Source organism: Palaemon carinicauda, chromosome 43 (genome assembly GCF_036898095.1).
Source record: "Palaemon carinicauda isolate YSFRI2023 chromosome 43, ASM3689809v2, whole genome shotgun sequence".
Taxonomy (NCBI): domain Eukaryota; kingdom Metazoa; phylum Arthropoda; class Malacostraca; order Decapoda; family Palaemonidae; genus Palaemon; species Palaemon carinicauda.
Window position 1 is genome coordinate 11913775 of NC_090767.1, and position 26761 is coordinate 11940535.

Here is a 26761-nt window from a genome sequence, read left to right on the forward strand (position 1 = left end):
AGAGAGCTTAATAGGTCTTAAACACCAGTCCAACTGATTGCCAGACAAGGAACGTTTACAGTAAGCTAGCACAACCCTTTTCACATAATGCTACCAGCTACTAATTTACAACACAAGGTATATTTGCAGCTATCACCTGGTCTCCTTGGTCTTAACATGGGTGAAGAGAAGGCTTGGGCACTGAGCATATGTATATATGTTCAGCGTTTAGGGAATTGTCCTGCTCGATAGGGCAGTGTCACTGTCCCTTGCCTCTGCCATTCATGAGCGGCCTTTAGGCCGGGAGCACACTAGCGGCTCTGTGGCGCCACAAAGCCACAGCATCGTGTGGCAGGGATGTGGTCTCCCATAGGTTTCCATTGTTTTCAAAGCCACGCCACGCCTGTGGCGGGGATGAGCGACAGAGCCACAGTCGCTAGTTTGCGTGGCAAAACTTGAAAACAATGGAAACCTATGGGTGACCACATCCCCGCCACACGATGCTGTGGCTTTGTGGCGCCACAGAGCCACTAGTGTGCTCCCGGCCTTAAACCTTTAAATGGGGTTGCTGGTTTAAACAGTTCCTTTTCCAAACCTTCGCTAACCGTCGTACAAGAAGCAGACCTTGTAGCGTACTTGCGAGACTGCGTACATTAACTGGATGCTGTTCAAGTAACAAGAGACCGGAGTATTGTATCTACTCCTATTATTATTACAAGCAAGATTATAACCCTAGTTAGAAAAGCAGGATGCTATAAGCCCACAGGCTCCAACAGGAAAAAATAGCCATGCAGCCAGGAAAGGAAACAAGGAAATAAACAAACTACAAGAGAAGATAAAACAATCTAAAGATATTTCAACATCCCAATATCAATTTATATCCTTCACATATAAATTATAAAAAGTTCAAAGAAATAAGAGGAAGAGAAATTAGATAAAAGTGTGCACAAGTGTACTGTCAAGCAAGAGAACTCTATTCAAAGGCAGTGGAAGGCCACTGTACAGAGGCTATGACATAACCCAAGACTAGAGAACAATGGTTTCACTTTGGAATGTCCTTCTCCTAGAAGAGCTGCTTACCATAGCTAAAGAGTCTCTTTTACCCTTACCAAGAGGAAAGTAGCCACTGCACAATTACAGTGCAGTAGTTAACTCCGTTGAGCAAAGACAAATTTTTGGTAATCTCAGACTTGTCAGGTGTATGAATTGAGGAGAATGTGGAAAGAATAGGACAGACTATTCGGTGTATGCGTAAGCAAAGACAAAATGAGACTTAAAACAGAGAGGGATCCAATGTAGTACTGTCTGGCCAGTCAAAGACCCAATAACTCTATAGCGGTAGTATCTTTCTTATTAAAAACAAATTATCGCAGTGTTCCAACTTCCATCTGGACTGTTTTCATAATGAAAATAAGCCATCCTTCTTTTCTTAATTATACAGTTTACTGAAATATCTTAGTTCCCCTTGCAAGTTTGTGATCATACTTCAATGATATGTAGTTACATATTACATGAAATCTTGTAGAATTTAAATTCTAGTTATAATATAGATCAAAACAAGTCTCCTAGGTTCATGGTTCATACAAGGTTTCCACCCTCTCAGTTAACCCCTTTTACCCCCAAAGCTATTTGGAACTTTCCAACCCTTAACCCCCAGGGGTTACTGTACTTTCTTTTCAAGCACATTTTGCAGTATACATTTTCTAAATTGCTCTAACAGCCTTAATTTTTATCATAGAAAGGTCACGTTGGTCTCATTCTCTTGGAACATGCCTGAAGTTTCTCAAAAAATTATCAAAAATATGCAAAAATAATTGTAAATAGCATTTTTTTGCAAGGACGTACCAGTACGTCCAAGGGGGTAAAGGGATGTGTTTTGTGAAACGTACCAGTACGTCCTTTGGGGGTAAAATGGTTAACTTCTTCAAGAACCTGCGATAAAAAACGAGACTGCTAGGGAGTCGCAGAAGGAAACGAGCCCTAGTCTCGCGAAGCCGCTCGACAAACACAATTCCCGTTATAGTGAACAAATTCCCTAGACGAGAATATAAGATGTTCTATGAGTGGGTTCCTAAGTCGAACTTAACCCTTTTACCCCCAAAGGACGTACTGGTACGTTTCACAAAACTCATCCCTTTACCCCCATGGATGTACCGGTACGTTCTTACAAAAAAAATGCTATTTAAATTTTTTTTTTTGCATCTTCTTGATAATTTTTTTGAGAAACTTCAGGCTTTTTCCAAGAGAATGAGACCAACCTGACCTCTCTATGACAAAAATTAAGGCTGTCAAAGCAATTTAAAAAAAATATACTGCAAAATGTGCTTGAAAAAAAAAATAACCCCTGGGGGTTAAGGGTTGGAAATTTCCAAGTAGCCTGGGGGTAAAAGGGTTAATTAACCCTCAAACATACGAACGGTGGACTTATAAGCTCGTAAGAATTGCGAGGACGCAGACACTACAAGATACTATCGAGCGAGTCTTGAACGTCTGTCCAAAAAATGGTTCTTTCCAATAGTAATATTTTGCCCACCAAACAATTTCAAGCTCTTTATTTTCCACCTGTTGAGTCATCAGCAGCCACTTTCTGACCCTTCCTGGTCATAACTTGGGTGTTATGTGTATACTGTATATATATATATGGTCAGTCCCAAGGGTATTGTCACTATCCGTTGCCTCTGCCATTCAAGAGTGACCTTTGTACATTTAATTACCTCTACCAATGAAGTTGGGAGTTATGTTTTTGCCCCTTTCAGAGAATAACTTATGTTGACGTGGGAGTGATTTAATTTTGAAAGCCCTATGCCAAAAGTCAAGGTCAAGGTTGAGCAAAAGGTAGACTTAAATTAACCCTAACCTTAACCAAAAGTTTACACATGGTTATCACACAGACTTCAAATTGATTTTGGGAAAGGCCTGCTGGTTTCAAGAAATAAGCTGCCATGGCGGAGGTCTGCACTCCGGGGGATTTTCTAGCCCCAAGTTAAATTTGTTAGGGATATTAGGATCAGCCGATAAAATAAAAAAAGCCGTAAAAGTGTTAGTGTCGGCAAACTTTCTACCTTCTAAATGCATCCATTTCGTACGTTTGTTGGTTACACTTATTAACCTTGTACAAAAATTTGGCCGCTCCCTACACCCTTGCCCTTTTTTTGGGGGGAGGGGGGAGGGGGGCAATTACACAAAAATTATCATTCTAATAATCTGAGCTGAAAACATACAGCTATTTTCATACGATTTTCACTTCTATTGATGAATAACGTTACACAGTTTGTACATTTTTCATAGGTGTCAACAATAAGAGAACGAGTCTGGCCACTACTGGACATAAGATGGATCCAACGGATTCCATAACTCCATTTCTGAATGATGAAACCCCTTTCAAAAAGAAGCCTTAGATGACCACGGAGGTAGCAGCAGCAGGGGATTCAGCATTATGAAGCTTCATCTGTGGTGGATAATGTGGGAGGGTGAGCTGTGGCACCCTAACAGTACCAGCTGAACTCTGTTGAGTCCCTTGTTAGGCTGGGAGGAACGTAGAGAGTAGAGGTCCCCTTTTTTGTTTTTGTTTCATTTGTTGATGTCGGCTAACCCCCCAAAATTGGGGGAAGTGCCTTGGTATATGTATGTATTAAGAGAAGTAATGTAATATTAACTAGAGGGCCACCCAGTAGAGCGCAGACCTCCGCCGCAGCAGCTTATTATTCGACCATCTGCTCAACCTTGACCTTTGACCTTTACATGTAATAACTGGCATGAATTTTCATACACTCAAATATGAACCTTTTGAAGTCTGTTTACTCGAATTGAACGTTTTGCTTGGACGCAACCTTGACCATCCAAAATCACCGGCATCAAGTTTGCAATAAATATTTTTATAACAAAGGGGCTTAAAAAAAAAAAAGATAATAATAATAATAGCCCAGTGAACTATATAAAAGTAGTAACGAGTAAAAATACATAGAAATAATTTTAAGATCACTGACAACATTAAACTAGATCTGTCACATACAAACTATGAAAAAAAGAACTCAAGAGTGCAGACCTCCGCCATGGCAGCTTTTTTCTTGAAACCAGCTTGCCTTTCCGAAAATCAGTTTAGCTTATTAGCATATTAGGTTGACCTTTTGCTCGACCTTTGACCTATTTATTTCAAAGTTGAATCCCTTCCAGGTCTCAAAATAACAATTAATCCCGGAAAGTTTCATTACTCTATGAGTAAAATTGTGGCCAGGAAGTTGTTCACAAACAGACCACAGGGATGAAAACATAACCCCCTCCCAACTTCATTGGCGAAAGTAATTACTGTATATGGAATTTTAAAATGTGTCACTATTTACTTTCGTGACCAAAAAATAATTCTGCCGAGGCACGACCAAAAAATAATTTTGCCGAAGCACGACCAAAAAATAATTCTGCCGAAGCATGACCGAGAAATAATTCTGCCGAAGCACGACCAAAAAATAATTCTGCCGAAGCACGACCAAAAAATAATTCTGCCGAAGCACGACCAAAAAATAATTCTGCCGAAGCACGACCGAGAAATAGTTCTGTGTCAGCACGATCACGAGATAATTCTCCCCAAGCACGACCGAGAAATAATTCTGCCGAAGCGCGACCAAAAAATAATTCTGCCGAAGCACGACCAAAAAATAATTCTGCACAAGCACGACCGAGAAATAATTCTGCCGAAGCACGACCAAAAAATAATTCTGCCGAAGCACGACCAAAAAATAATTCTGCCGAAGCACGACCAAAAAATAATTCTGCCCAAGCACGACCAAAAAATAATTCTGCCCAAGCAAGACCAAAAAATAATTCTGCCGAAGCAAGACCAAAAAATAATTCTGCCGAAGCACGACCAAAAAATAATTCTGCACAAGCATGACCGAGAAATAATTCTGCCGAAGCACGACCAAAAAATAATTCTGCCGAAGCACGACCAAAAAATAATTCTGCCGAAGCAAGACCAAAAAAAAATTCTGCCGAAGCAAGACCAAAAAATAATTCTGCTGAAGCAAGACCAGAAAATAATTCTGCCGAAGCACGACCAAAAAATAATTCTGCCCAAGCATGACCGAGAAATAATTCTGCCGAAGCACGACCAAAAACTAATTCTGCCCAAGCATGACCGAGAAATAATTCTGCCGAATCACGACCAAAAAATAATTCTGCACAAGCATGACCGAGAAATAATTTTGCCGAAGCACGACCAAAAAATAATTCTGCCGAAGCACGACCAAAAAATAATTCTGCCGAAGCAAGACCAAAAAAAAAAAATTCTGCCGAAGCAAGACCAAAAAATAATTCTGCCGAAGCACGACCAAAAAATAATTTTGCCGAAGCACGACCAAAAAATAATTCTGCCGAAGCATGACCGAGAAATAATTCTGCCGAAGCACGACCAAAAAATAATTCTGCCGAAGCACGACTAAAAAATAATTCTGCCGAAGCACGACCGAGAAATAGTTCTGTGTCAGCACGATCACGAGATAATTCTCCCCAAGCACGACCGAGAAATAATTCTGCCGAAGCGCGACCAAAAAATAATTCTGCCGAAGCACGACCAAAAAATAATTCTGCACAAGCACGACCGAGAAATAATTCTGCCGAAGCACGACCAAAAAATAATTCTGCTGAAGCACGACCAAATAATAATTCTGCTGAAGCAAGACCAAAAAATAATTCTGCCGAAGCACGACCAAAAAATAATTCTGCCGAAGCACGACCAAAAAATAATTCTGCCCAAGCAAGACCAAAAAATAATTCTGCCGAAGCAAGACCAAAAAATAATTCTGCCGAAGCACGACCAAAAAATAATTCTGCACAAGCATGACCGAGAAATAATTCTGCCGAAGCACGACCAAAAAATAATTCTGCCGAAGCACGACCAAAAAATAATTCTGCCAAAGCAAGACCAAAAAAAAAATTCTGCCGAAGCAAGACCAAAAAATAATTCTGCTGAAGCAAGACCAGAAAATAATTCTGCCGAAGCACGACCAAAAAATAATTCTGCCCAAGCATGACCGAGAAATAATTCTGCCGAAGCACGACCAAAAACTAATTCTGCCCAAGCATGACTGAGAAATAATTCTGCCGAAGCACGACCAAAAAATAATTCTGCACAAGCATGACCGAGAAATAATTTTGCCGAAGCACGACCAAAAAATAATTCTGCCGAAGCACGACCAAAAAATAATTCTGCCGAAGCAAGACCCAAAAAAAAAATTCTGCCGAAGCAAGACCAAAAAATAATTCTGCCGAAGCAAGACCAAAAAATAATTCTGCTGAAGCAAGACCAGAAAATAATTCTGCCGAAGCACGACCAAAAAATAATTCTGCCCAAGCACGACCGAGAAATAGTTCTGCGCCAGCACGACCACAAGATAATTCTCCCCAAGCACAACCGAGAAATAATTCTGCCCAAGTACTTCGCAGAGACAAAAACTGAGAAGCAGCGACCTCTAAACTATAGCAGGCAAGAACTGACCTGCGTCATCTTTGAATTTAAGAAACTTGGGCCACATAATATAGGTGTCGGGGCCTATGAGGCTGTTCGGCATGAGGTGCAACTGTGAGAAAAGCCTGCAGTTACACTATACGGTATAGACAAAGTTAGACGAAAAAATAGAAGATTAAACAAGAAGGGTACAAAGACCCTCAAGAACCTGCTATGGCGTCGTCAGTTCGTGCGATTTTTCGGAAAATACCACACATGCTACGTAGAAAATCTATTCAGCTTTCTAACAAAATTCTGAGTATCTTTTTATCTTTTTTACGTTACGAAACGTCAACACATGTAGGTCGAAGCGGGACGTGATTGATCACAGCTTGGCTAAAAGTCATGCACCTGACAGGACATTTTGTTAGTGATTTTAGTCTCGTGGATGCACTATAAACCTCATAGAGGTTGTCTAAGGAAAGAACTGCCAGTCATTTAAGCCTTCTGAAAGCATTGCAAATGTTGCAAAGGCTATACAGTGAGTACAAATAGTGTTGTAGCCAGTTATTTTAGCTTTCTGGAACCGTTGTAAACATCGTAGAGGCTGTGCAATAAGTGTATGTGGTGTTGTAGCCAGTGATTAAACCTCTAAAAGCATCTTATTAAACATTGAAGAAGCTGTCTTAGGAAAGAACGCCTGTGATTTGAGCCTTTGTGGAAGCGTTGAAATCATTATAGAAGCTGTCTGAGTAAAGATCTGTAACTGATTTTAGCATTTTAGAAGTGTGTTAAGTAGTACCTACACTTCACTACACGAGGTCTACAAACTGCCAAATCACCCACCTTTGGGTCTTCGGCATCTTGGCCGGAAAGGTCCCACACAACCTAGGTTAGGTTAGGTTACGATACCTCCTCGTATTCAATTCTTTCTGCACCGCCACTGTCTCTGATGTAACTCGCTTCCTACATAAAAGAAGACTAGTCGTTCTGAATACCGAGTCGCGTAGACGTCTATCCTAGTCCATTGCATCGAACGTATACAGTAGGTCGAAGCTCCTAGGATTCCCCTTGCCCATTTGCGGAGATTAGTCATCCTCACGATGGGAGAAATATCACAGAAAGAAAAAATCAAAACAAGAAGAAACCGAAATGAGAATGTTCTCCTTAGATTGTTAAGTGTAAAAGAAGTAGCAGTTTAGATCTCCTCCTATAAAAGGATATTCCCAACTGAGCCTTCAGCGTCAGGTCTGCCACCGGGCCAACCGACGAAGGACGACAGCCACGTATTTCTGCAGGTTTTTTCTGAAGACATAGAATTCTTCTGCCCTCTACAATAAGGTAGAGAATCTCACGTTACTTTGGAGGCCGATCTGCTAGCTACCTCTCTGTCTCCAGTCGTTGAGCGTGCTACGGCTGATGCTCAACGCACGACTGCAGAGAAGTGCCATGACAGGCCGTCGCTTTCGCCATCTTTCAGCTCTCTGGACTCTTACAACCAGCTCTTTATTTCTGACCTCGGACCTCAAAGCGAGTTCTCAAGTTACACACACCTCAAGAGGTTTTTAGAGCACTCTCCCGAGCGGTTGCTTGAACGCATGACAGAGCACCAACCATCGTTTACCTTGCTTAAGACCATAACATCGCCTGTTACCATTTCATTCCTCTACGCCTCGTGCAACGAAGTCTGGGCCTCTGCTTACACCACGTGTGCCACAAATTCTTTACGGTCAAGGTACATCCACTTAATTGTCTCTGACACTGTAGTTAATAGGGGTTCGTCAGGCAAGGGGAAACTCACCGAGTTCGACCTTGTGATTTCATCCCCAGGCCAGACCACCAGGATCAAGTAGGCGGCAGAGTGGCGATTCCTCATCAACCTCAAAGGCGAGAGTTAGTGAGACCTGTCTGTCAATCCGCAGTTTAGGGGAGCACTCTTATTTCTCTTTCTTGTTTATTTTGAAAAATTAAGTGTCTATTACCTGTGGAAAATTTACTATGATCAAAATGGTGTTTTTCTTATGTTACTGTCCGAACGACTTTAATAATATCCAATACGATTAAAGTCTCCAACGGTAGTCAAAATTATGCATAAGTCTCAAAAAACCTTTGACCTTCCGTATTGAAAATAACACAGTAATCTACTAGCAAAATAAAACCTGAGAACATTATTTCATCATAAATTTTGACAGACATCTGTATTTGATTACCTCATAAACAACTTGGTGAAAACCGCAACTTAGTTTCATACGCTATGCAATAACTTAAATTATATAACGTTTTAATAATTCCATAGCAGTGTTCTTCCACATTACTACATCTGATGAAAATTTTGAAAGCAATTGAATGGGAAGTTTTGGGCGACTGGACAGGGTGTGAAATAAAAGTATTGTACCACATTTTATCCCTGAACTTTCCTTCTGATACACTAATGGCTTCCTTTGATCTCAACCTCCAAAAACCATTTATCTTGTAATATATTTTATGAAACTTCAACTGTTAAAATAAGAAACATGGCAACCTCATCTAAGGGTAAACTACTATAATACAGAGTAATTGTCCAGTGGCTACTTTCCAGTTGCTAAGGGTAAAAAGACACACTTTAGCGATGGTTAGCAGCTCTTCTAGGCGAAGGACACTACAAAATCAAACCACTGTTCTCTAGTCTTGGATAGTGCCATAGCCTCTGTGCCATGGTCTTCCACTGTCTTGTGGTAGAGTTCTCTTGCTTGAGGGTACACTACGGCACACTATTCTGTCTGCTTTCTTACCTCACCAAGCTATTTTATACGTTGGAACCCTTGTGCTTATATCATCCTACTTTTCTAACTAGGATTGTAGCTTACCTAGTGATAATAATAATGATAAATAAATTTCTACAATATGCTGCTAAATCCTTACTATACTATGCCAGAAAAATATACCTCTATATGTATAAAATTGTTGATAAAACAAACAACATATCACTCTTACTAACACTTATTTTTCCAAATTATTCCATATCCCCGTTAGCTAACTTTCCACATTCATCTTCTCAATCAAAAAAAAAAAAAAAAAATCAATGCATTTGATCTCAAAAATAAACAAATTCTGTAAATTAAAGAATATGTATGTCCTAACATACCAAAATTTCTTATACACAAATTATGGTATCATCCTGTCCTGAATATATGAGAAAATATTTCTGAATTTTCATAACAGAAAATCAATGCCTATTGTGTATACATGGACGCTTAGTTCGCCAATTGCTTTTTAAATTGCAGTACCTATAATCATAAAAGTTCAAAAGCTGTACAACTGAAGGAATGAGATGAACGGTCAAAAAAAAAAAAAAAAAAAAAAAAAAAAAAAAAAGTCCAGTCGAAGGCTTAAAAGTGGGTGTAAAGAGTTAAAGAAGCTTGAATGAACTGCCTGAGGGTAGGGAACACACAGGTCTGGGTATCAAGAAGAGTCCAGCGCTCTTTATATTTCGACGACGGCACAAAATCGAGGCGGTACATTTGGTCGGTGACGGTTAACAAAGCAATGCAAAGATGAAAGGGTCTCAACTTAAGCAACCTTGAGCCTCTGCCAGGAACACGACTTGCAAAATTACTTAATACTTTTACCCCCCCATGGACGTACTGGTACGTTTCACAAAACTCATCCCTTTACCCCCAAGGACGTACTGGTACATTTCACAAAACTCATCCCTCTACCCCCATGGACGTACTGGTACGTTTCACAAAACTCATCCCTTTACCCCCATGGACGTACTGGTACGTTTCACAAAACTCATCCCTTTACCCCCAATGGACGTACTGGTACGTTTCACAAAACTCATCCCTTTACCCCCATGGACGTACTGGTACGTTTCACAAAACTCATCCCTTTACCCCCATGGACGTACTGGTACGTTTCACAAAACTCATCCCTTTACCCCCAAAGGACGTACTGGTACGTTTCACAAAACTCATCCCTTTACCCCCAATGGACGTACTGGTACGTTTCACAAAACTCATCCCTTTACCCCCATGGACGTACTGGTACGTCCTTGCAAAAAACTGCTATTTACATTTTTTTTTGCATATTTTTGATAACTTCGAGAAACTTCAGGCATTTTCCAAAAGAATGAGACCAACCTGACCTCTCTAAGACAAAAATTAAGGCTGTTAGAGCAATTTAAAAAATATATATTGCAAAATGTGCTTGAAAAAAAAAAGAAAAAAAAAAAAAAACGCCTGGGGGTTAAGGGTTGGAAAGTTCCAAATAGCTTGGGGTAAAAGGGTTAACAAGCAACGATATTGTGCGTCAACCTTCTTATTCCCGACATATTGTAGCGTAAATAACAGAGGAATAGGTAGTAGGTTGGGCAGGACACCAGCCACACGTTGAGATACTACCGATATTTTGACTGGCTTTACAGTTTGACATTGGATCCCTCTCTCTGGTTACAGATCATTTTTTCTTGGCCTACACATACACCAAATAGTCTGGCCTATTCTTTCCATATTCTCCCCTGTCCTCACACACAGATTACCAAACAATTCTTCCTTACTCAAGAGGTTAACTGCTGCATTGTAATTGTCCAGTGGCTACTTTCCTCTCGGTAATTGTAGAAGAGACTCGGGCACGCTATTCTATCTAATTTCTCTTCTTGTTTAAGTTATTATAGTTTATATAGGAAACGTAGAGAGTAGAGGTCCCCTTTTTTGTTTTTGTTTCATTTGTTGATGTCGGCTATCCCCCAAAGTTTGGGGAAGTGCCTTGGTATAAGTATGTATGTATTCTTAAAATATTTAAATTTTCCTTGTTTCCTTTCCTTACGAGGCTATTTTCTCAGATGGGGCCCCTGAGCTTATAGCATTCTGCTTTTCCAACTAGGGTTGTAGCTTAGCAAGTAATAATAATAATAGCTATGGTAAGCAGTTCTTCTAGGAGTAAAATCCAAAATCAAACCACTGTTTTCTAGTCTTGGGTAGCGCCATAGCCTCTGTACCATGGCCTTCCACTGTATCAGTTTAGAGTTCTCTTACTTGGGTGTACACTCGGGCACACTATTCAATCTTATTTCTCTTCCTCTTGTTTTTTTAGTTTTTATAATCTATATAAAAAATATCTATATTAACCCTTTTACCCGCAAAGAACGTACTGGTACGTTTTACAAAACACATCCCTTTATCCCCATGGACGTACCGGTACGTCCTTGCAAAAAACTGCTTTTTAAATTATTTTTTGCATATTTTTGATAATTTTTTGAGAGTTCAGGCATTTTCCAAGAGAATGAGACCAACCTGACCTTGACCCCTCTCTGACAAAAATTAAGGCTAATAGAGCAATTTAAAAAATATATATTGCAAAATGTGCTTGAAAAAAAATAACCCCTGGGGGTTAAGGGTTGGAAAGTTCCAAATAGCCTGGGGGTAAAAGGGTTAATGTTGTTAATATTCGTTAAATATTCTAACTGTTCGTTACTTCTCTAGTAGACTGTTTATTTCCTTGTTGCTTTTACTCACTGGGATATTTTCCCCGATGGAGCCCTTGGCTTTATATCATCCTGCTTTTCCAACTAGGGTTGTAGGTTAGCAAGTAATAATAAAAATCAACGACACATTTCTTTACAAAGCTGAATAAATATCGTATAGCACTTACAGTCACACGAACGGATCACGCAAAAACACGTCATTGGAGAAACCTCAACTACTAAGGTAGTTCGAAACGACGATATTGAGGGGTCGGAGCAGGCAGCTCGGCCAATTAATGAAACTGTGCAGAGTTGCATTACAAGTAGGATATCTCTCCAGGGTTGTGTGGCGGAACTTGAAATTAAACTTCAGAAGTTAATTCTTAGCTTGGGAAGGACACTCCAAATTCAAACCATTGTTCTCTAATCTTGGGTAGTGCCTTAGCCTCTGTACCATGGTCTTCCACAGTCTTCGGTAAGAGTTCTCTTGCTTGAGGGTACACTCGGGCACACTGTTCTATCTTATATCTTATTTCTCTTCCACTTGTTTTGTTAAAGTTTTTAGAGTTTAGAAAGTGATATTTATTTTAATATTGTTGCTCTTCTTAAAATAGTTTATTTTTCCTTGTTTCCTTTCCTCACTGAGCTATTTTCCATGTTGGAGCCCCTGGGCTTAAAGCATATTGCTTTTCCAACTAGGGTTGTCGCTTAGCAAGTAATAATAATAATAATCGTCCAGGAGAGGGTATTCCGTGTAGGAACCCAAACAATTAAAAGCAAAATAGTTTCGTATTATCAGCCGTCAAGTGTGTGTGTGTGTAAGACAAATAGTGCCTTACCCTTTTTAATACTAATGCCATCATCTGTATTATAATTATTATTACTTGCTAAGCTACAACCCTAGTTGGAAAACTAAGATGCTATAACCCCAGGGGTTCCAACAGGGAAAATAGCTTAGTGAGAAAAGGAAACAAGGCAATAAGAAGTAATTAACAATTAAAATAATATATTTTGATTACAGTAATAACATTAAAATAAAGATTTCATATATAAACTATGAAAAAAAAACTTTAACAAAACAAGAAGAGAAACGAGACAGAACAGCGTGCCCGAGTGTACCTTCAAGCAAGGGAACTCTAACCCAAAACAGTAGAAGACCACGAAACACAGGTTATGGCACTACCCAAGACTAGAGAACAGTGGTTTGATTTTGGAGTGTCCTCTTAGAAGAGCCGTGTTTACCATAGCTAGAGTCTCTTCTACCATTATCGAGAGGAAAGTAGCCACTGTGTAAGAGGAATACGGTTTGTGTGTGTGTATAAAACAGCTACCGTTTTCAAAACAAATGTACCTCTCTCTATACTTGGCCTGTTTCCAAACTTCCTCGTGATATTGATCAAGGTAAAATTAACCCGCATCACTTAAAAGTTAAAGCCCGCTCATGAACGGCAGGGGCAAGGGACACGGACATTGCCCTGTCGAATCGGACAATGCCATTGAGACTGCTCATATATACATATGATCAGTGCCCAAGCCCCTCTCCACCCAAGCTAGGACCAAGGAAGGTTGGGCAATGGCTGCCCATGACTCCCCAAAAACCTCCATCCTTACTTCACAAGGATAGTGAGGTTGCAGCGAACAAAGAAACTAAGGAGTTTGAGAGGGACTCGAACCTCAGTCTGGCGTTCGCCAGTCAAGGATGTTACCACATCGGCGACTGCAACTCTCGCAAAGGAGAGTCCACTGTTAGTGTTGTTACAACTTAACAGGAAACCTAGACCCCTATCAGAGAGAGAAGCCAAGCGTAAGAAACCAAAAAATGAACTAAAAACAATAAATTATGAAATCAAATTCACGGTTCTTGTTCCAGACCTCACATAGAAACTACCAGACCAATATATTTCAAATTTTCAGGACAGATGCACTATTACTATGACACACAATAGACACAACTAAAATTTGGACTTATCAAAGCCAAGGTTACAGTGACCGGAAAGGTTAGAATTAATTTTTGATTATACAGTAACTCTCAAATATCCGATTTACTTAAAACTAAACCCAAAATCCTAATTTTCCAGTGCCAAAAATATAATTCTATAAATTCATATCAAAATACCAGTAGTGAATATGCATAGTTTTGAAAATTCCTATGTTCAAAGTTAATGGAGGTAGAATTTTCAAGGTCATCCAATACACGGCTGAACTTTAACCTAAACTAACCAAAGTCATTAATTTTGCTAAATTTACAAGTTATAACGAGACTCTGAAGAGTAAAATAACATTGAAATTTTGCAACGAATGTTTCAATGTTGAACAGGTTGACATGTTCAACATAGACATAGTTTATTATGACAGATCAGTTTGAACGTTGTTAATGATCTTCAGATATTCTATATTCTTTCATCACCACTTTTCTGCATATTTCCTCACTAGGCTATTTTTCCCTCTGGGAACCCTTATGGGGCTAATAGCATCTTGTTTTTTCAACTAGTGTTATAGCCTAGCTTGTAATCATAATGATAATAAGCCTGAGACTCGCCAGGTGGTTGAGGCTAGAAGTGTATCTTAATGGAATCAAGTTCGTATAATAAAAAATATTCTGCCTTCAACAGGAAATTGATCCTAAGGAGGGAGAAAGGCCTAAGACCAAACTGGCTGGTTAACTAAACCAGGAAATGTAAAGTCGACTAATTGCAACTTGGTCCTGACGTGGGAGGCGTTAAGCTGGGAAACCACTAGGAACTCGCTGAGGATCAAGAAAGAACTTTATAACTGCGTAGGAAATGTTATCAGTATGTTTGGGCATTGTGAGAAACGAGTGTATATATTTGGAAGGACACTTCTACACAGAACTTATTTGTATGAAAAGAGGCTCAACCGTTTGCTCCCTACATACAGCGTCCAATGCCGTACCCCTTGAAAGGGGGAGAGAAAAGTGTTCAGGGTATAAGGGGAAAGAAAAGTGTTCAGGGTATAAGGGGAAAGAAAAGTGTTCAGGGTATAAGGGGAAAGAAAAGTGTTCAGGCTATACTTCCGAAGGTAATGGGCCGAGAAAGTCCTGTAGTTACCCGACTCGTGTCCTCAAAAATTGCGCCCTTGACAGGTTCTTCCCGAGAGCTGGGATAGATCCGGTATGTTCGACTTAGAGCGAAAGAGTCCAGGATGGTACTTCCGTCGCCTCACCTGCAGGGAAAGGAAGTTTGTCTTACAAAGCCAGAGAGAACCGATGATCTAGCCTCTTTCCCTTAATCCACCAATTGCTGTAGGAGAAAGCATATTGTCCTCCCATAACAGAAAGGAAAGTCATATGGTCCCCGCTAGTCACTTCTTGCAGGGAAAGGACGAAGAAGAACGTGATGTCGTGCACATATGAGCCACATCCTTCTCAACAGCTTTGGAAACGGACAAAGTCATGCCACTCCCGACTTGCTTTGCAAAGACCAAGCTAGCCAAGGACAGTCTCGAGGGTTGACACCTTCTCTGACTTCCATCTCGCAGTTTCAAAAAGGATTCTCTGAGCTTGAGCGCCCTCAGGAGTCCATACCCAAGACCTAATTGAAACTTGGATCAAGGGCCGAGAAGTATTCTTCGCCACGAAGAACGAGTAGCTTCCCTGTGACCAGGGTCACACAGAACTTCTCCGCCATCGACCAACTGTACAGCGTCAGAAGACAAGCAGAAGGGATGAAAAGTCTACTAGAATCACTTGGGGTGTTGGAAGACGCCCTCGAATGTTGCCGACGGACTGGGACTGGGGAGCTGACTAACAGCGACCCGATTGGGCGGTGGCCTTTCTGTCATGCAATGATATAGGGTTCGTAATCAATTCTTACGTCAAGGTACTTTAGACCGCGTGTGTTCACTCGAACAAGTCCTCCTGCCTGTAACAACCTTTTAAACAGCTCTACCTTGTGACTTCTTGAGGGCTTCTCAAGAGTGCGCCTACTTCTTATAAATTAAAGCATTTCAATCCTCAATGTTAGCAAAAATTTACCAAACTCAATTACAAAGCTGACATGTAGCATAGTGTCAACAGTATGCTTAAAATCAGGAGACTTATTTTCCTGAATCGTATCCCAGAGACGGAGGATAATCAAGTCACTTCCCAGATTTGTCTGTGGACAGCAGATTCCGGGTAGGAGCGGAGTTCTTGCTCTAACAAAACCAGAATGTAAGGGGAATGCTGGTTGCCAAATACTAATGCTACAGGGACTACCAGCGATCACTGGGGAGAGCCCACGTGAGGAGCTAACCTTGCCAATATGAAAGTAGTCTCATTGCCCATACATGAATGAATTGGAGGACATTGGCAACTGTCGATTAAGTTTAGAAGATCTCTGCCAAAGTAATATAGTTGGGTGCCGTAGGGGTCAATGATTTTCTCAACATCCTTCGATAAATTATTCAAGACGTTCACCACCTCAGCAAACAGAACTGGAGAGAAAATAAGGGATTAAAAGATGCTAGCCAATCTCCTCCTTTGTCTTGTGCTTTTCGAGGCTAACGAGAGTAATAGCATCACGCATGTGCCTCTCCTCAGTTGAAGAGGCTCCTCACCAATTATCGTGCAAGAACACTGGCTTCTTTGTGCTTGCGAGAGCGCCGAGATGGGACCTGAGAAGCCGCCCATTCCGATCCTTATTTCACGAATGAGTGCGAGATTATCTCGCGTTCTGGACTGGACATCAAGCATGGGAAGATCGAGGTGGCGGAATGGATCTCGAGGACATGTAACAGGTGTAATAGTTCCCTGACAACTTCAAAAGTAACGATCGCCCAAGCAATGAGCAAAAGATCCAATCGATAGGTTCCTCTTCCATCAATGTCGTGGACTGAAAAAGGTAGAAAGAAGCTGCAGTCAGAAGTTACGTATCCCAAAAGTCACTAAAAAAAAAATGGGGAGAAACAACCTAAAGAATTCTGATCGTGAGATTTCTGAATAGCATGTAGAAGACTTCTATATTAGTGACTGGTCTCACCAAGATCGCTCAAGTTATGATAGAGCACAGAGATACCATTGTCAATATGTGGAGATCATGTGCGCTGTGACTGCGCGAGCGGTAATCACTTCGTGGGATCGGTTAGCCGAGACGAGACGGTCTGTCAAAAGAAGTACATTCTCGCCGCTCCACTCCTTCAACTGTGCCGTCGTCTCTCGAACCTTCGGAAGGAGAAAGGGTACGAGGGCGCACACATTCAGTTACATTCAAGGAAGAGCGGCAAAAATATATTCTCTGAAAGTGTAAAATGTTCCTGATGCAATACCTCTTGTCTAACATGAGGTGAGAACGTACCAAGATCACCATTTTCTCTCTACGTTCTTAGTACCAGACCAATAACAGAATCGGAGAGAAACTCTATTGAAGTAAATGACAACTTGAAGGTCTTAACTATTTAGAGGCTCAGGAGGCTGGAGAAGCACCACGTGCTCCCGTTTCAGATGGACAACTGTGCATAGGAATCTCATGTGAAGATCTGTTGGTGGCGGGGAGTCTTGCTAATGATAGTGCATACACTGCGGCATCTCAGACGGGTCATACCGTCTTGGTACTCTTGAGGTAGAGATCATCGGACATCTTTGGTCCTCGGACGAGGACACTGCTTTTGGTCATAACCAAATACAGGTGCAAATGGAGAATACCGATGTTTGCTCATAAAGGGACAACTCTAGGAATGCACCCCTTCCTTCTCTCCCCAAAAAGCTCAAGAAAGCACAAGAGATTGTCCAGGAAGGGAAAAGAAGAGCCAAGCTTTTTCATCCTACCAGCACATGCTCGTTCTTCGAGACAAGATCTCGGGTAGCCAGTGTGTGAGCACCTGTACCGCATACCGCTGTGTATACATGGGGAAGGGGATGAGAATGTACTGACAACGAACATCTTCCTTAGCAGTGATCAGGTGGTTTTTCTAAACTGTCGGAAGAAGCATGGGAAAGGTTAGAAGTCCCAGGCAACGGGTGCATGAACACCTGTACCATGCACCACTCAGAACTGGGTATGACTCCGGTCAGTGCTACAGTATTCTCGTGTTTGTGGGAAGAGATCGATTGGAGACCCACGGCTACTTTGATCAGCCATTTTAAGAAACTTTTTAAGGGGAAGTAGCAATTCTCGGTCGTGGGGACTGCATTCAGAGAGAATCAGAGAGTCGCAAGCCTTCCTCCCAGTACAAGACCAATCGCAGTTTGCAGAAGTGGGGCGTAACCGACTCACGAAAGGGGGTGAAATCGTCCAGGACGGGGGTAAAGATGGGTAGGGACTTTCATAACAATCGGCCTTGTGCTCGGCCCCATACTAGAGTAGGGCATGCAGATGTTTCTTCCCGTCCCGGGACAACTTTTGGCACTTGCATCCAATGGTACAAGAGCAACCACACGTAGAAAGTGTGTGAACACCAATAACAAGTACCAAGACACCTCGCAAGTGTTGTGCATGATGTTTCCCCCTTATGGGACAACATACCGGTACAACTGTCGGCACTCGCACACTGAGAGGACCCTAGTACGGCACCGTCTCTCCCACAAGGAGAGAAACGGTAGGAGTCAGGCGCACACAACCCATTGATTGGACTCCTCGTACTTCTAATAGTTTTCCTTTTAGAAATTACAGCAAAGACTCTTTCCAGGAACGGTAAGAGACCGAAGGTGAGAATGGAGCTGCCCTCGGCTTCAGAGCCTCCTCCTACTGAAGTGAATTGACATCTCAGGATTGCCAACCTCCTTAGGATTATACTGTCATTGCCATCACAAGGGGTAGGCAGCAAGAATGCGGATATTAACGGGTATGCAAAAACAATCGTCACTAAGCCTCTACATTATTATTAGCTAAGCTACAACCCTAATTGGAGAAACAGGATGCTATAAGCTCTATAATGGCTCCAACGGGGTAGAATAGCCCAGTGAGGAAAGGATATAAGGAAATGGACAAACTAAACGAGAAGAAATGAGCAATCAAAATAACATTTAAAGAACAGTAATAACATTTAAAGAACAGTAATAACATTTAAAGAACAGTAATAACATTTAAAGAACAGTAATAACATTAAAACAGATTTTACATATATACATAAATGCGACTCGTGTCAGTCTGTTCAACATAAAAACATTCGTTGGAAGTTTGAACTTTTGATGTTCTCCAATTAGCGGATTAAAATGATAAAAAAAAGGCTTTACATATGAAAGGGTCAGTTGAAAATCCCAAAATATTTCAAGTAATTTATATGTCTGAAGTTAATGTGCTGTGTGGTCCCCAAGCACATTCCGGCGAAAGGCTAGGTTTAAAGGCGGAACAAGAACGACGGAGGCAAGGGACAGTGACAATGCCCGAGACTGACCGTATATACATACAATCAGTGCCCAAGGTCCCTCTACATCCAACCTAGGACAAAGGAGGGCCAGGCAATGGCTGCTGAGGACTCAGCAGATATATATATAGGCTCCCCCAAACCCCGATCCTTAGCTCACGAGGATGGTGAGGTTGCAGCGATCAAAGAGACTAACGAGTTTGAGCGGGACTCGAACGTAACCCTTTTACCCCCAGGCTCTTTGGAAATTTCCAACCCTTAACCCCCAGGGGGTTATTTTTTTCTCAGCGCATTTTGCAGTATATTTTTTTTTAAATTGCTCTAACAGCCTTAATTATTGTCATAGAGAGGTCAGGTTGGTCTCATTTTCTTGGAAAATGCCTGAAGTTTCTCAAAAATTATCAAAAAATATGAAAACAAAAATTTTTATAGCACTTTTTGCGAGGATGTACCGGTGCATCCATGGGGGTAAAGGGATGGCTTTTGTGAAACGTACCAGTACGTCCTTTGGAGGTAAAAGGGGTCTCTCCCTGCTCTAGGGCTGGTGTATCAATGTACGCAGCACAGACTAGGTGATTATAAGGAAGACTCAATTTCTCTTCGTCTGAATAGCCAATCAGAACCTCCTAGCAGCAGACTCTACCGTCGTGTTTCAGTAAGACGTTTCCAAGTCCCGGTCGCAGTGTCTTATTGTACAGACATTTCCATTTATTCATAACAAGAATACGGCGTCCCAAGCTTACGTTTTTTTCAAATTATGGCGTGGAATACGATTTTTTTTTCATCCCCTCGTTACGACATTTTCCCCCACCTTACGGCATCAAATTCAAAAACTCAAACTTGGCGGTTTTTAAGCAAACGACTGTGCAGCTCACTAGCCTACCACCACGCTCATACGTCACTGAGAAGCTGGTCTGCTATTGGTCGGCGTCACTAAGATGCCGATACGCCATTGGCCGAAATCCCTCCCACAATGCCTGAGAGAGGTGCCGCCTCTCTCTCTCTGTTATACGCGCGCTCAGTTCAGAATCTCGTGTGCGTTTCGTAAAGACTTGATGTCGTGTGAGTGCTTGCAATAGCGTATTTTTTGTGCATTTTAGTGCTTAATTCTAACTTTATTTCGTTAGCCATGGGTCCCAAGATTGCTAGTGATGTTAACCCTTTTACCCCCAGGCTCTTTGAAAATTTCCAACCCTTAACCCCCAGGGGGTTATTTTTTTCCCAGCACATTTTGCAGTATATTTTTTTTAAATTGCTCTAACAGCCTTAATTTTTGTCATAGAGAGGTCAGGTTGGCCTCATTCTCTTGGAAAATGCCTGAATTTTTTTAAAAAAATTATCAAAAATATGAAAAAAAAAATTTTTATAGCTTTATTTTGCAAGGACGTACCGGTACGTCCATGGGGGTAAAGGGATGGCTTTTGTGAAACGTGCCAGTACGTCCTTTGGGGGTAAAAGGGTTAAAGGGAGAAGTAAGAAGATGATTACTATGGAAACGAAGCTGGAGATAATAAAGAAATACGAAGAAGACATGCGCATCGTCACCCTCGCCAGTACGTATGGCTGTAACCAGTCTGCGATTGGTACAATGCAGGCGACCATCATTTAAGAAGAGAACAGCTCTAGTGGTGGCGAAACGACATCGGCAGAAATAAGGGAAGCTATCGGTTAGTATGAAAACCTTACGAGTTTCATTGAAAAAAAAAAAAACCCAGAAAAAATTCGCACAGGTCGTCTTATGGAGAGTGTTAATGACAAGTGTACGAGTCATTTTAGAAATATGTTGAGGAATCGTCAGAAACAGGCTTCTTTGGATAGATATTTCTCCAAAACAGAAGTGTCAGAAAACAAAGATGATAATAGTCATTCTATTAAAAAAGCTAAAAAAAGAGTGTAATTTTTCAAAGTTCTAAAAACAAAAACCATTAAAAAAATTCAAAAGACAAAAATAATAAAAAAAAACATTTTCAATTGTGTTTAATAGTAAGAATAAATTCATTACAGTAGAGTATATAATTTTTATTTATCCTGTAATGTTATTTAATTATATACTGTACAGTAAATGTATATTATATATAAGTATACTGTAGTACAGTGCTTACTATACTATTTTGTTACGTACAAATTTTCAATGTTTTTACCTGGGGTTTTACACACATTAGCTATTCTATTGCCATCCGACATTTTCACCGTACGATACCAACTCCGGAACAGATTAAATTTTGTAAAAAGAAACTTTTTTTTTATTCTAAGAAAAAGCCCAAGGCAGTAATGAAAAATTGCTTCTCTCATTAATCCATTCCTCTGACACAACCAAGAAGGTCGGCCTCTACCGGATAGGATAAGGTCCTTCAAAGGATACCGAGTCCTAAGGGGTTGCAATGGGAGTGTGGGCCTCCCCTCCCTAACAGTGGGTAAGGACAAAGCATCCTTAGTTAGGTTAGTGGGGAATTTTAGATTATGATCGATAACCCTAGATTAAGTGGGGGAATCTCAGGTTAGGTGAGGAATCTCAGGTTAGGTGAGGAATCTCAGGTTAGGTGGGGAATCTAAGGTTAGGTGAGGAATTCCAGGTTAGGTGGGGAATCTAAGGTAAGGTAGGGAATTCCAGGTTAGGTGGGGAATCTAAGGTAAGGTAGGGAATTCCAGGTTAGGTGGGGAATCTAAGGTAAGGTAGGGAATTCCAGGTTAGGTGGGGAATCTAATGAACGAGGAAAAATTAAAAAGACCCTTTCAAGACAGACTGTCAGTGCAAGAAAAAAAAAAATTACGTACGAGAGTAAATAGGGAAGAGGGCCGAGAGGCGTGAATACACGTATGGGGTCAGTATTAATAATTACAAAAACATTCAGCGGAATATTTTACGCAAATAACAGAACAGGGAAGAACAATTATTGAGGTTACACTTTACTGGTAGATTTTCTTAATAAACAAGAATTGAATGAGAGAGAGAGAGAGAGAGAGAGAGAGAGAGAGAGAGAGAGAGAGAGAGAGAGAGAGAGAGATTCTTATCAAACCAATACAGTAAAAGAACTTATAACTTAGACAAAAAACTTCAGACTGGAGTCTAGTAAAATTTGATTAAAAAAATTAACTTTGAACCATTCCACATTCTTCCTTAACAGCTTGTTACCATAAACCCATACAATGTTACAGCGATAACTATAGGGGCGCCCAGTAGAACTCAGACATCCAATGCCGCAGCTCATTCCTCGACCTTTAACGTTAAGTGTATAAATTGGCGTGGATTTTCACACACTCAAATATGAACCAAGTTTGAAGTCTCTCTGACAACGATGTCCAAACTTTTGGCTGATTCTGTGAATTGGACATTTAGGATGTATGATAGTGTCAACCTACATGTATGATGACGGCCGACGAAGAACGCGGCAGTCTAAGGGGGGGGGGGGGTCGCAGGGGAGTGTTAAAAATAAGGGGTGGTCGCAGGGGAGTGTTAAAAATAAGGGGTGGTCGCAGGGGAGTGTTAAAAATAAGGGGTGGTCGCAGGGGAGTGTTAAAAATAAGGGGTGGTCGCAGGGGAGTGTTAAAAATAAGGGGGGGTCGCAGGGGAGTGTTAAAAATAAGGGGTGGTCGCAGGGGAGTGTTAAAAATAAGGGGTGGTCGCAGGGGAGTGTTGACACCTCCCTTAGGTAAGGACACGACTTATAGGTTAGGTTAAGGGGGGAAAGTTTGGATTAGTCAATCTCCATTTTTTATGGAAGCAGGAGGAACTGGCCGCTAATATACAAAGGCTCCGGACATTTTGCTTGACCTTGACCTTCCAAAATTTAATCCTTTCCAGCTTTTAACATGAGTTAATCCCTGCAAGTTTCATTACTCTACAATTATAATTGTGGCCAGGAGGCTGTTCACGAACACACACACAAACGGGTTGGTAAAACAGGTTACAGATATTTCGCCGTCAGTCGGTTTTGTGGTCAATCACTTTCGCCCCCGGGTGAAGTCGCTTCGCCGTCCTAATTGCACAAACACTTTGTGGAGTCTGTTCGCCGTCAACATAGGAGTCGTTTCGCCGTCAATATAGGAGTTGTTTCGCCCCCGTTATTAAGAAATGGACCGAGACGTGCAATTGGCAGCAGAATTTTTTTTTAATTGTTTGTAAAGTCGTCGTTAATATGATTTCCATAGAAGATAATGAATTTAAGAAAGACCGATGGAATAATTGAGTTGTTTGTTTATATTTTTTTTAGCTAGTTTAGGACAGTGGGGAATGCCTGGAACGAATGGATTTTCTGATTGACTGTGGCAGGAGACAGTTGTTTGAGTGCTGGATATTATTATTTTATATTTTTTACCTGCATGGAAGTGAATATTTGTTTTAAAAGTACAATTTTTTATATTTGCTAGGAGTGATTCTGAATGATTCCGATATTCTTCTACAGAAATAATGTAAATTATTGTACATAGAATAGAATAAAATGTGACATTAATCTTAATTATAATTAACGATGACTTTACAAACAATAAAAAAAAATTCTGCTGCCAATTGCACGTCTACGTCCATTTCTTAATAACGGGGGCAAAACAACTCCTATATTGACGGTGAAACGACTCCTATGTTGACGGCGGACAGACTCCACAAAGTGTGGGTGCAATTAGGTCGGCGAATCGACTTCACCCGGGGGCGAAAGTGATTGACTGCGAATCGACCGTATACCGGTAAAACATAAACTGGTGCCTTTGTATATCAGCGGCCAGTTCCTCCAGCGAGCATAGAATGTGGACACCAACTTGCTTAACCTTCCCCTTCTATCGTAACCTACAAGTCATGTCCTCATCAACTTAAATAACGGGGGGAGGGGGGCTAACACCACCCTTTGACCCCCTTTTACACTGCTGTATTCTTAGACACCCATCATCATACATACAGGTGGCCGCTGTCATACATACAACCCCATAACCTCGGAGGTAATAACATATACCGCGATGATAATCATAATATCGATTTCAACTTAAATTTAGCATAAAATAAACTAAATCATTCTATGGTAAACTTACAAGATTCAACTCGATTAGACGAACTCCGTAAATTGTTGAATACCTACCCGTGCACCTTCACCACCATCGAAGCACCCTAACCTGACACACAATGTCCCCGAGCAAAAACAACGACAAATGGATTAGGGAGGTGGGAGCCTTTGTATATCAGCGGCCAGTTCCTCACACGTTCATTAAAAATGGACATCAACTAATCTAAACTTTCCCCCTTAACCTAATCTACGAGTCGTGTCCTTACCTACTTAACTAACGGGGCAGGGGGGGGCTACTGCTCCCCTCAAACCCCCCTTACACTGCCGTATTCTAAGACATAATAATACATGCAGGTGGCCGCTATAATACATATACCCCAGGGGGTGTATGTATGATAGCGGCCACCTGTATGTTTGATTACGGCGGACTAAGAATATGCCAGTGTAATAGGGGGGGGGGAGGCGTTAGGCGAGTAGGTAAGGACATGGCTTGTAGGTTAGGTTAGGAGAAAAGTTTAGGTTAGTCGATATTCATTTATAATCCACACAGGAGGAACTGGCCGCTGATGTACGAAAGCTCCCATTAACTAATTCCTTTTAGGGTAAAATTACAGGAATTAAGAGACTGTCAACTCGACTAGACGATTTCCGAAAATTGTTGAATACCTACCCGTGCACCTTCACCACCATCAAAGCACCATAGCCTGACATGCAATGCCGCCGAGCATAAAAAACCAACGGCAAACGGATAAGGCAAAGCCTCGGAATAGATCGGAAGACGCCACTGGGGTTCCTCAACTTAACCTCTTTAAAACAGCTCGGGTTAAAGCACCCTAGTTTAGGGTTGAAGAGATGAATCGAACGGCACCAACGAAGGTTTAGAATTAACCTTAAGAGGCTGCTTATGACCATTCAAATTGTAACGCCGACTGTCTACCCTCAGGGGCTGCTTATGACCATGTAAATTGCAATGCCAAATACTTACAGATCAGTTTGATAACAATAAACATAATTGGTTGTTTTAAGGTCTTGGATATGTAAAATAAAGGTCAAAACGACTTAAAAAGCTCAAAATAGGTTAAATTTATTAATATTAAGGTCAAAATATACTGGCAGGCTAAGTGACGTGGCCTACGGTAGGGTAAACGGCACCGCAGGCTACCGTAGGACATAGCAGGCCACGGTAGGCTACGACAGGCTACGTCTCTTGAGAAACGAGTTTATATACAATTAAATACATGACCTTAATACAGACCTTAGATTAAAACAGGTACCGGGACCTTAAAGATAAGCAAGATGTTGCCATACGAAGCTCCTTCAAAAAATCTTGAGGGAAAAATAGCGCGTTCTGAGTAACCAGTCCTATAAAAACGTTATTTACGCGTCGCCGGGAGGGAAAAGGGGGTCAAATCCCCCCAGGGGAAAGCAAATAAGCCCCCCGGTTAATTAACAATTAATGACAAGTATAATTAACTCACTTTTGTTGCAGTTGTTGTGGATTCTTAACCGAACTGGGTAGTCTCTTCGTTCTAAGTAACAACAACAAACATGGCGGCTCTGCGCAATGCTTCAACTCCCTCCACTTCACCCCCCTTCCCCCATTAAATCATAGAAGGGGGGGTGAGTATCACGTGTTACTTCACCCCAATAGATAATAATTATATACAACCATTTTCTTATATCGATATTAAAACTGCGACCTAATATATATAATTTAATGTTATATTATCATATTGTAAGTTTAGCGGCATTGCGCAATATTCCAATCACGTGCATTCTCAACCCCCCCCCAATATAATTATATCGATATAATTATATCTAATTATACATTGTGATATTAAAAGTAATTTTTATTCTTTTATTTTATTGTATATAGAATATAATATTTAATAATTTATCCTCGACCGAATGCCTTGCGCAATGCTCCAACTGCTTCATGCCACCAGTAACCTTGAGAACAATTACGATGTGTAATTTCATCCGTGAGACAATTACCACTATCGTAATTAGATATAATTATGAATCACATCATCCACGACCGTCCACCATCTTGGTGGAGGTAATTAGTTAACTATATTACGTGAAGTATGAATAAATTAACCATAAACAAATGTTTATAGCTAGATCAGGCAAATGAGTTATTTGCCTCGAAGACGTTATATCTAGATTGGGAATTCTTTGGGAATTCTATTAATTCTCAGAATTTAAAAGGGAATAAAATGGAACATTTGGGAAGAAATAAGGGGGAGTTTTTTTAAAAGGAAGATAAGCCAGTTATCGATTTTTTTCCTTGTAGACTGCGCAGCAGAAAACAACCACCTGCGCTATTGGGGGATTACCGCGGCAAGTTCAAATGTCATTTCTTCAAAGACGCTACCGGTCAGAATTTAATTTGATTATATCTATCTATCTATCTATCTGTATATATATATATATATATATATATATATAAATGTATAAACTTTTTAAGACGACAATAATGTCAACATTCGTAGTATTGTAATATAGAAAAATCATATTTTCTAGCTTTTTGTTATTGATACAATTTGTTCTTAATGTTATAGTTCTTTATGTTGTAGATGTGTGTTAATGTGTATGTTAAAATAA

General features: G+C 40.8%; 2 protein-coding genes across 5 annotated transcripts in view; one reads left to right on the forward strand and one right to left on the reverse strand.

Moving 5' to 3' along the window:
- Window positions 1-25738, reverse strand: part of LOC137634026 (heterogeneous nuclear ribonucleoprotein K-like) — a 128595-nt gene extending 102857 nt beyond the window's left edge. The window contains exon 1 of one of the 4 annotated variants that reach the window (XM_068366267.1): window positions 25633-25738. The gene's annotated coding sequence lies outside the window, so the exon portion shown is untranslated. The remainder of the gene's footprint in view (window positions 1-25632) is intronic. The other 3 variants (XM_068366264.1, XM_068366266.1, XM_068366265.1) reach the window with 3 other exon arrangements.
- Window positions 14766-26761, forward strand: part of LOC137633718 (serine/arginine-rich splicing factor 11-like) — a 74048-nt gene continuing 62052 nt past the window's right edge. The window contains exon 1 of the mRNA XM_068365964.1: window positions 14766-14900. Coding sequence (XP_068222065.1) covers window positions 14766-14900 — 135 coding nt within the window. The remainder of the gene's footprint in view (window positions 14901-26761) is intronic.